At 43.8% G+C, this 11478-nt stretch overlaps 1 protein-coding gene across 34 annotated transcripts in view; it reads left to right on the top strand.

The window, feature by feature from the left end:
- The window catches only part of CLASP1 (cytoplasmic linker associated protein 1), a 773091-nt gene extending 768318 nt beyond the window's left edge, over nucleotides 1-4773 (top strand). For all 34 annotated transcript variants that reach the window (XM_063933995.1, XM_063933998.1, XM_063934002.1 and 31 more), the window contains one exon: nucleotides 1921-4773. In XM_063933995.1, coding sequence (XP_063790065.1) covers nucleotides 1921-2007 — 87 coding nt within the window. In that variant the 3' untranslated portion in view covers nucleotides 2008-4773. The remainder of the gene's footprint in view (nucleotides 1-1920) is intronic.
- Nucleotides 4774-11478: the final 6705 nt, after the last annotated feature.

Below are 11478 nucleotides of genomic sequence, written 5' to 3' on the forward strand. Positions count from 1 at the left end.
GGACTCCGAGAAATAGAATTATCGGTAAGTAAATTCTTATTTTCTCGTAGTCCGTAGAGGATGCTGGGCACCCGTCCCAAGTGCGGACGACTTCTGCAAGACTTGTATATAGTTATTGCTTACATAAGGGTTATATTATAGTTCATCGGTTTGGACCGAGACTATGTTGTTTGTTCATACTGTTAACTGGGTAGTTTATCACAGGTTATACGGTGTGGCTGGTATGAATCTTGCCCTTGGATTAACAAAAATCCTTTCCTCGTACTGTCCATCTCCACTGGGCACAGTTTCTCTAACTGAGGTCTGGAGGAGGGCATAGAGGGAGGAGCCAGTGCACACCCAGAGTCTAAAGTCTTTCTTAAAGTGCCCATGTCTCCTGCGGAGCCCATCTATTCCCCATGGTCCTTACGGAGTCCCAGCATCCTCTACGGACTACGAGAAATAGATTTACCGGTAAGTGTAAAATCTTATTTTTTTCATTATATGGGGTGTATTCAATAGCTGTCGGAAGCTGCCATTTTGCTGGAAAGACGGCAGCTTCCAACAGATATCGGTCGGAAGGGGTTCCAACCTATTCAATATGGCCAGTTTTTTTTCCGACAAGTTGGGATATCCTGACTTGTCGTAAAACACGTGGAATAGCCTCCGTTCAGGGTGCTTCTGTCGGAAACGGGCCAAATCCGACAGGTTTTGGCCCCCTTTCCGACAATCTCAATCCAACAAAAAAAAGTTGGATTGATGTGAGGAGACGGGGAGCAGTGCCGCAGGCTATGGGGAGCGGTGCGGCGTGCTACGGGGAGCGGGGCTGGCAGGTACCTTGACGGCCATCCCCCCCCGGCCAGGCACTTCTCTCCCTGCAGCGCGGCACTGGGCGGCCATGATGTGCGGCTCCAGCAGCTCCCTGTGTTCACACACTGGGAGCTGCTGACAGCCGCACGGACACTGGCCAAATCCGACAGTCAGATAAGGCTCAAATCCAACAGTTTGATTTGGCCACTCTATCGAATAGGGGTTGTCGAATCCATTCCGACAAATGCATGAATGGATCCGACTCTTATTGAATATACCCCTATGAGTGACATGTAATGTGAAGTATGTGTTTCAACTTCAAAATTCTAAATTAGAATTATAAAACGGAGTTTACTGTTGTAATACTTTTCATTTTGATTTAAATATAATCCACTGGTTGTCACTATAAAGAGACCTGTTCTACACAGAAATGTACTTTGGAATATAACCATGTGATTGTAGAAACTATACAGTATTGATAAAGGAGGTAAAGTCACAACTCCCCAGTACAGAGCTTGTTAATCACTACAAGTTCATTTTCAAATCTGTCATGTTCAAACATTCACTTTCCACATCTGTCACTTGCTGCAACCCGAACCCTGACATCTGACTTACTTTCTGTAATGTCTGTACCAGACTAAGCTGGATTGGGGAAAATTCCTGTCGTAGTTGAAAACCTCTCTACCTTTCACTTCTTTATCCAACAATGGTATGACAAGGTAGAATATAGAATATGTAGATGTTGAAGGACACATTGTCATTGAGGACATTGGGTGCTGCCATTTTTGGGCAGCGCCAGTATTATTGAATGTACTTTACTAACCTTAAAATGACTTATGACAATATTTTCTATTTTATCAATATTAATGAACACATGGTGCAGATTACTTTGATGCAAAACATTTACTTTATAGATATTGTGTAAAGATCCAGAATGTTGTGATTATACATGTTAAAGCGCATTTATGAACACACATTTAAATGCATGATTTTAGTGTGTGTGTCAACAAGGCCTAAGGTACCAGTAAAAAAAGAAAAATTCAAACTATTAATTTAGGTGTAATGTTCAAATTTGGCTGACATGTTTTATTCTGTGATGAATAATGATTTTAGATTTTTTTCCCCTCCCAGATGAAACTTCTGAATTTGTACATTAAAAGAGCCCAGACGACGAACAGCAACAGCAGCTCCTCTTCGGATGTTTCCACGCACAGTTAGTGGGCAGGTTCAGTCCTGAGTGGCTTTTAGAAAGTGTCGGCAGAGACCACGCCAGCACCTCCCATACACAGGGTGTGTCCAGTGGCGGACCATTAAATATTAACACTAATAGAAACTACTACTTCATCACTGGAAAGGCTGGCGAGGATTCCAGCGCTGAAAGGGTTTCATTAGTCAAGAAAATGGTGTTTCTCTTGTCCATTTGTTATGAATTCCTAAAAACAGCCCCATCTAGAGCTGCAAGGTGAAGAAGCGATCAGCGGTGCCTCTCAAACCTTTTCTGAAAATGCACCTCCCAATATTTGTTGCAATCAGTATTTTATTTAACAAAACTGTATGTGAATTTTTTTTCTTTGTTGCTTTTGGAATTGAATGTACACAGAGATTTGTGGTGCAACTAAAAAATTCCCATAAGGAAAATTTTGCATTTGAACTGGCTTTAGAATTTACAAGCAAACCAAGGTTTGCGCCCTAAAATTCTTTTTTTTTTTTTTTTTTTTTTTGTTTATGCTGTTTTATTTTGTAAATATTCAGCAAAATAATTTTACAGCTGCTGGTAATATCCCTTTTAGAGGGAGCTGGATCCACAGTGTTTAGCTGCACACATTAAAAGATTTCACATTCAGCAAGTGGAGATGATGTTGTTATTTAAATTTAACCTTTTTCCTTTCGCTGGTTCTTGGCATTGCATTATCCAGCCCAATGTGTCAAATGATCTGTGCTGTGGAGCTTGAACTGACAGGTCAGCAGCTACATCTGATCTGCCATATAAAGAGCATTTTATCAGGGATTATTAGGATGTTATATCTTTTAAACACAACAATTTTAGTTTATGGGGGAGCATTTTTTTCTTAAACTTGTCTAAATGGTGTAAATGCTGGCAGGTCGCCATTACTTATCTGTGAACACCATATGCTAATGTTATCAAGTGATTTATATTATATGATCTATTAGGTATGACAAAGTCTTAAACTCTGTATTTGAGATTCCCTATTAAGGTAAAGGTTTAAAAATATTTTAAGGGTTTTACACGTGAGTCACATGACATTGCTATAGTTGGAATGCGCTGCCAATAAAACTGATAAAAAGTTAAGAATAACTGACATATTAGATATTACACATTTTGCCTGTGTAGCACAATAAGACGTTTAATATAACCACATTATTTGTGCAGATTAGCCGTGATATAAAATAAGGAAAAACATTCACAAATGTCTTTTTATAGAGATATTCCCTCTTTTATTTCAAATGATAGTAAGTGACTGAGGCTGGACCTGCACACACTACATCTGGATGTGATCCCAGATCTATTACAGCCAGATAGATAATCATTGTGGTTGTATTCATAAGCCAGTCTCCCCAAACATGTCTCCAAGGCCAGATATATCTTACCTGTATCAGAGCATATCCGCAGCAACCCATGCTGATCCATCTGTGGATAACCTTATCCATGAGCTTACTCCTGTTCTTTCTGCTATTTTGTCTGTCCAATGTGACTCTGCAGCACAGGTGAGGGAATCATCTTAGACTCTTATTTTGATTTTTAGTGTTCGTTTGATTTATTTATAAAATATTTAATCACAATGTAAATAGAATGCCTCACACTTTCCTTCTAATATTGATGGAGACTTTGGCACTGTATGTATGAGATTATTTCCAAGGCTGCACTTCCAATTTCTGGAATGCTGCCTTTTCCCACTCTTTCCAGGAGGAAAACATATGGAAAATGTCCACTCATGAAGGTGCTATATTAAACTATTGTGCAGAGTTACAGACACAGGCTATTTCCGACCCTCCATGTAGCAGATTAATCACTGACTAATCCATACTACAAACACGAGGAAAGATCCAATGTCTGTAATGATGGAGTTGGATATTTTTCCCGTAATGACCATTATTACTCAAATTCACAGCAGCTCCCAATGTCTGTGCAGCATACTGTACATTTCTAAAGAGGGTGTTGGTCTTAAATAATTTTATGACACTGTAAGGATTTCTTGTTCCTTCCAAATGAATGGCAGCAGTCTGAGAAAAATTAAATGGATCCTAGTGAGAAACATACAGTTGTTTGGGGTACTGACCTCTAGCCATCAAAATGACCACCAGTCCCAGCTGGTAGTTATTTCTGAGAACACTTTATCACTGAGAAATTATTTCAACACAAGAAAAAAGGAAACCACTTATGAACCCACCCTCCCACTTTAAAATACTGTAGTGCATAAATTTTGAAGGCATGTCTCTCATTTGCCAGGTTCACAGTCAGTGAACTTTCTTATGTTGCCTACTAACAGCCTGAACACGTCTTGAGAGTACTATGTATCACAACTCTCCCCTAACGTGCATAATAGCATTGCAAGCAGCTACCCTGTATATTATTTATAGACCCTGTCAATGTGTAAACTGATGAGATCTTGGATCTTTGTCAGGGGTTCCCCATTGTGGTGGGGTGGAGAAGGCTAAAGACACAAGTTATGAATTAATGAATACTTGGTTAATATGCATGTTTTTTTTTGGTTGTTTTTTTTTTGGTCATGTTACATCTCTGTATTTATATCTTGATTTTCCCTTTCCCGTGTATCATGGCAGTTGTACAGATCAGCTCTTTGGGTTTCTTTATTTGTTTTCTTTTTTTTTTTTTTTTTTTTGTCTTCTTTCAAATTTTTGTTGCATTAACATGTATGTGATAGAATTTGCTATAAAAGAAAATGAGAAGAAAAGAAAAAAAATCCTGAGTTTGCTTTAGAATAAATTAAATGTATGTTTAAATGTGGAGTCATTCATTTGTAGTACACACACAATTATAGTGGGGTTATTGTGAAGCTAGTCAATAATCCGTACTCTACCATCTTCATGACAATATTACAGTACTTTTAAGCTATTAAATAGCTATTTAAATATTGTGAAATGTTTGGCTTTGAAGAGGACTCTGTGCCAAACAAACCATCCAAGTTGATATGCTAAGTCGGTAATATTTTTCTTACAAATAGGGCCTCATTCTGAGTCATATGGATGGCTTAGCATAGATGCCAATGGTGAGTTTTTGCATAGAGCACATGCACAGTAGCAAATTTTAGGCATTTGATACTATTCTGAGACAGAACCTGGATGTATCTGCCTTTCCGTGCAATAGGACCAGTCCCTGTTGGGTCCTGGGCAGTGATCGCAAATATGTGATTGCAAATATATCATGAGTAATTCCTACATGATCTGGCTGTGCATACATGTGCTAATCACCGCCTACAGTGCTTCCCCAGCCAGACACCTCCAACAGTGTCTACCCAGCCAATCGCCATGCCGCCTGCGTTGTCTACTTTACTTCATGCCTTCATGCCACTCTGTTATTTGAAACCAGTAGCACTTTAGCTGCACCTCAACATCCAGCGCACACCCTACCTGTGGGTATGCCTACCTGTAGCTTCAGCCTCCACATACCAAACAAAAATAAACTTGGATTGCCTGAGGAAAGAGTGCTGCAATATATAGAGCAAGTTCAACCAGGTGACATGGTGCCACATCACGTGACATGGCATCAAGCCACCTACAACTGGGAGTTGCTGGGCAACACCACATCCGCTGTCACTGGGTGCCCTGTTATATAGCTGGTCATATGTGCCTAGACAATGGCACTACAGTATTACTGTGCTGCTTTATTACTGCTATATAGTGCAACACCTACTGTATTTGCTGATTCTGTGATGTGCAAGTATTCAGTGCATATGGTCATTTAAAGTTTTGTTCACAGTACTGCCTGCCCCAGCTGCTGTCTACCCTTACCCCCTTCCTACCCCAACTGCCACATGCCCTTAACCCCCCTCAATCCCATCTGCTGCTTGCCCTTAACCTCCTCAATCCCATCTGCCACTTGCCCCAAGCACTGGCCAAACTGACTCCAGCGCTGTCCCAACTGCTGCCTGCCTTCACCCCCCTCTCTGCCCCAGTGCTGCACCTGTTGGCTGTGTAAGATCAAGGCAATGTAATTATAAGCATTATCCATACTGAAAATATGAGTGTGACTTCTCTTGGTGTATGTGTAGGGCATGTGAGGTCTGATGCTACATTAGGAGCTCAAAAGCATGATATGTGATGTGACCCAGAAGCAGTGGGGTAGGACCCACATTTTTTTCCACTTAGTGCAATCACTGACCGGGTGGTCTAGTGTTGTGGATGATTTGCCCCAGAACTGTCTGAAATTCTTGAAGACCAGGCATATGGAGTCTGGGATGTTAGAACTATTCAACTTCAATTCTAGGGGTTGGGTTGTAGTTTATAGATCTGGAGTTTTGTCCTGGCCCTTTCTCTGTCTTATTGGTGTGTAAAAGTAATATAATGTTCTCCCAGCATTGTGGTTCTAAAATTAAAGGTAAAGAAAACGAGATCATAGTGTATACTGTTGTACAGTTGGTGGAATATAACAACTCACTATATACAGAAAATATATATAAAAATGACAAAGGTAGACATTGGACTACTGTTGTACTGTAGTGGATGCTCAACAATGATGGAGAATTATGGAGCGTTGATCATTAATTTTTAACTATGCTGATGTCAGTGTAACAAGGAAAATGTACTATAACAGCCCATAAATCCAAATAAAGGGTCGGTAAAAAATTAAAAAAAATAAAGCTTTATTCAAAAGATTTAAAAGTGTACATATTTGCAAGTACAAATATGGTTTGTGCTGGTCAGGAGACCATGAAACTTTGCTTTTTTTCTCCCGAAGAGACAAAGTATACTGTAACTTCTACAACAGGATTCTCCATTCCCTTATCCCCTTTCGTATAGTTATTTTTTTACCTTGATATAATTTTTGCTGAAACATTTTTTTTATTTTCTTTTGAAATAAGTGTTTATTAGTGTTTTAACATAATAAACATTGTAAACATATGAGCAGTTAATACAGGGGACACAATTCACAAAAGAAAAGGTCAGCAATTATTGGACAGAAATAAATCAAACCGATATTAGTGTTCAGTATCTAGGTTCATTATCCCATATTAATCAGTCCTGCCTAAGCAATATTAAGCTTAACATACAAAGAAGAGAAAGAAAGAACACGAAAGAAAAACGTAAAGGAAAGAAAGACAAGAAGGAGGTAGAAGAAGATAGGGGTGTGTGGTATTCCAATTTTCTCTAACGTCCTAAGTGGATGCTAGGGACTCCGTAAGGACCATGGGGATTAGCGGCTCTGCAGGAGACTGGGCACAACTAAAAAAAGCTTTAGGACTACCTGGTGTGCACTGGCTCCTCCCACTAAGACCCTCCTCCAGACCTCAGTTAGATTTCTGTGCCCGGCCGAGCTGGATGCACACTAGGGGCTCTCCTGAGCTCCTAGAAAGAAAGTTTATTTTAGGTTTTTTATTTTACAGTGAGACCTGCTGGCAACAAGCTCACTGCATCGAGGGACTAAGGGGAGAAGAAGCGAACCTACCTGCTTGCAGCTAGCTTGGGCTTCTTAGGCTACTGGACACCATTAGCTCCAGAGGGATCGACCGCATGGAACTGGCCTTGGTGTTCGTTCCCGGAGCCGCGCCGCCGTCCCCCTTACAGAGCCAGAAACAAGAAGAGGTCCGGAAAATCGGCGGCAGAAGACATCAGTCTTCACCAAGGTAGCGCACAGCACTGCAGCTGTGCGCCATTGCTCCTCATACACACTTCACACTCCGGTCACTGAGGGTGCAGGGCGCTGGGGGGGGGGGCGCCCTGAGCAGCAATAAAAAAAAACCTTGGCTGGCAAATATATCACAATATATAGCCCCAGAGGCTATATATGTGATAAATACCCCTGCCAGAATCCATAAAAAAGCGGGAGAAAAGTCAGCGAAAAAGGCGCGGAGCTATCTCCCTCAGCACACTGGCGCCATTTTCTCTTCACAGTGCAGCTGGAAGACAGCTCCCCAGGCTCTCCCCTGTAGTTTGCAGGCTCAAAGGGTTAAAAAGAGAGGGGGGGCACTAAATTTAGGCGCAATATTGTATATACAAGCAGCTATTGGGAAAAATTCACTCAATATAGTGTTAATCCCTAAATTATATAGCGCTCTGGTGTGTGCTGGCATACTCTCTCTCGGTCTCCCCAAAGGACTTTGTGGGGTCCTGTCCTCAGTCAGAGCATTCCCTGTGTGTGTGCGGTGTGTCGGTACGGCTGTGTCGACATTTTGGATGAGGAAGGTTACGTGGAGGCGGAGCAGAGGCCGATTAAATGGGATGTCGCCCCCTGTGGGGCCGACACCAGAGTGGATGGATAGGTGGAATGTATTAACCGACAGTGTCAACTACTTACATAAAAGGCCGGATGACGTAACAGCTGTGGGACAGCCGGCTTCTCAGCCCGCGCCTGCCCAGGCATCTCAAGGGCCATCAGGGGCTCAAACAACGCCCGTTACCTCAGATGGCAGACACAGATGTCGACACGGAGTCTGACTCCAGTGTCGACGAGGTTGAGACATATACACAATCCACTAGGAACATCCGTTGCATGATCTCGGCAATGAAAAATGTGTTACGCATTTTCTGACATGACCCCAAGTACCACATAAAAGGGGTTTTATTTTTGGGGAGAAAAAGCAGCCAGTGTTTTGTTCCCCCATCAGATGAATGAATGAAGTGTGTAAAGAAGCGTGGTTTCCCCCGATAAGAAACTGGTAATTTCTAAAAAGTTACTGATGGCGTACCCTTTCCCGCCAGAGGATAGGTCACGTTGGGAGATATCCCTTAGGGTGGATAAGGCGCTCACACGTTTGTCAAAAGGTGGTACTGCCGTCTTAGGATACGGCCACCTTGAAGGAACCTGCTGATAAAAAGCAGGAGGCGATCCTGAAGTCTGTATTTACACACTCAGGTTATATACTGAAACCTGCAATTGCCTCAGCATAAATAGTGCTGCTGCAGCGTGGTCTGATACCCTGTCCGATAATATTAATACGCTAAGACAGGGATAATATTTTGCTAACATTGAGCATATTTAAGACGTTGTCTTATATATAAAGGATGCACAGAGGGATATTTGCCGGCTGGCTTCCAGAATTAATGCAATGTCCATTCTGCCAGGAGGGTATTAGAAACCCGGCAGTGGACAGGTGATGCTGCCTTTAAAAGGCACATGGAGATTCTGCCTTATAAGGGTGAGGAATTGTTTGGGGATGGTCTATGTGACCTCCCATCCACAGCAACAGCTGGGAAGAAACATTTTTACCTCAGGTTTCCTCACAAAAGCCTAAGAAAGCACTGTATTTTCAGGTACAGTCCTTTCGGCTTCAGAAAATCAAGCGGGTCAAAGGCGCTTCCTTTCTGCACAGAGACCAGGGAAGAAGGAAAAAGCTGCACCAGTCAGCCAGTTCCCAGGATCAAATATCTTCCCTCGCTTCCTCTGAGTCCACCGCATGACGCTGGGGCTCCACAGGTGGAGACAGGTGCGGTGGGGGCGCGTCTCGGGAACTGCAGGGACCAGTGGGCTTGCCCACAGGTGGATCCCTAGGTTCTGCAAGTAGTATCACAGGGATACAGGCTGGAGTTCGAGACGACTCCCCCTCGCCGTTGCCTCACATCAGCCTTGCCTGCTGCCCTCGGAGAAAGGTAGTACTGGCGGCAATTCACAAGCTGTACTTCCAGCAGGTGAAATCAAGGTACCCCTCCTTCAACAAGGCCGGGGTTACTATTCCAAAATGATTGTGGTACCAAAACCAGACGGTTCGGTGAGACCCATTCTAAAATTGAAATCCTTGAACACTTATATAAGAAGGTTCAAGTTCAAAATGGAATCGCTCAGGGCGATTATTGCAAGCCTGGAAAATTTCAGGGTATCACTGGACATCAAGGATACTTACCTGCATGTCCCTATTTGCCCTCTTCACCAGGTGTACCTCAAAATTGTGGTACAGGATTGTCATTACCAATTCCAGACGTTGCCGTTGGTCTGTCCCCGGCACCGAGGGTATTTACCAAGGTAATGGCCGAAGTACTTATTCCGTACTTGGACGATCTCCTTATAAAGGCGAGGTCCAGGGAGCAGTTGTTCGTCGGAGTAGCACTATCTCGGGAAGTGCTACAACAGCACGGCTGGATTCTGAATATTCTAAAGTCGCAGCTGGTTCCTACGACGCGTCTACTGTTCTTGGCTATGGTTCTGGACACAGAACAGGATAAAAAGGGTTTCTCCCGGAGGAGAAGTCCATGGAGTTGGCGTCTCTAGACGGAGACCTCCTAATACAAATACAGGTATCGGTGCATCAATGCACGCGAGCCTTGGGAAAGATGGTAGCTTCTTACGAAGAATTTCCATTCGCCAAGTCCCATGCAAGGATCTTCCAGTGGGATCTGTTGGACAAGTGGTCCGGGTCGCATCCTCAGATGCATCGGCGGATAACCCTGTCTCCAAGGGCCAGGGTGTCGCTGTGGTGGTGACTGCAGAGTGCTCATCTTCTAGGGGGCCGCAGATTCGGCATACAGGACTGGGTCCTGGTGACCACGGATGCCAGCCTTCAAGGCTGGGGGGCAGTCACACAGGGAAGAAACTTCCAAGGCCTATGGGAAAGTCAGGAGACTTCCCTACACATAAATGTTCTGGAACTATGGGCCATTTACAATGCCCTAAGTCAGGCTAGACCCCTGCTTCAACACCGGCCGGTGCTGATCCAGTCAGACAAAATCACGGCGGTCGCTCATGTAAACCGACAGGGCGGCACAAGAAGCAGGATGGCGATGGCAGAAGCCACAAGGATTCTCCGATGGGCGGAAAATCATGTGTTAGCACTGTCAGCAGTGTTCATTCCCGGAGTGGACAACTGAGAAGCAGACTTTCTCAGCAGACACGACCTCCACCCGGGAGAGTGGAGACTTCATCCAGAAGTCTTCCAAATGATTGTACACCGTGGGGAAAGGCCACAGGTGGACAGGATGGCGTCCCGCCTCAACAAAAAGCTACAAAGATATTGCGCCAGGTCAAGGGACCCTCAGGCGATAGCTGTGGACGCTCTGGTAACACCGTGGGTGTACCAGTCGGTGTATGTGTTCCCTTCTCTGCCTCTCATACCCAGGGTAATGAGAATAATAAGAAGGAGAGGAGTAAGAACTATACTCATTGTTTCGGGTGGCCAAGAAGAGCTTGGTACCCAGATCTCCAAGAAATGATCTCAGAGGACCCATGGCCTCTGCCGCTCAGACAGGACCTGCTGCAGCAGGGGCCCTGTCTGTTCCAAGATTTACCGCGGCTGCGTTTGACGGCATGGCGGTTGAACGCCGGATCCTGAAGGAAAAGGGCATTCCGGAGGAAGTTATCCCTACGCTATTTAAAGCTAGGAAAGAAGTGAACGCAAACCATTATCACCGCATATGGCGGAAATATGTTGCGTGCTGTGAGGCCAGGAAGGCCCCAAAGGAGGAATTTCAGCTAGGTCTATTTCTGCACTTCCTACAAGTCAGAGGTGACTATGGGCCTAAAATTGGGTTCCATTAAGGTCCAGATTTCGGCTCTATCGA

The sequence above is a fragment of the Pseudophryne corroboree genome, chromosome 7 (genome assembly GCF_028390025.1).
Source record: "Pseudophryne corroboree isolate aPseCor3 chromosome 7, aPseCor3.hap2, whole genome shotgun sequence".
In the NCBI taxonomy this organism is placed as follows: Eukaryota; Metazoa; Chordata; class Amphibia; order Anura; family Myobatrachidae; genus Pseudophryne; species Pseudophryne corroboree.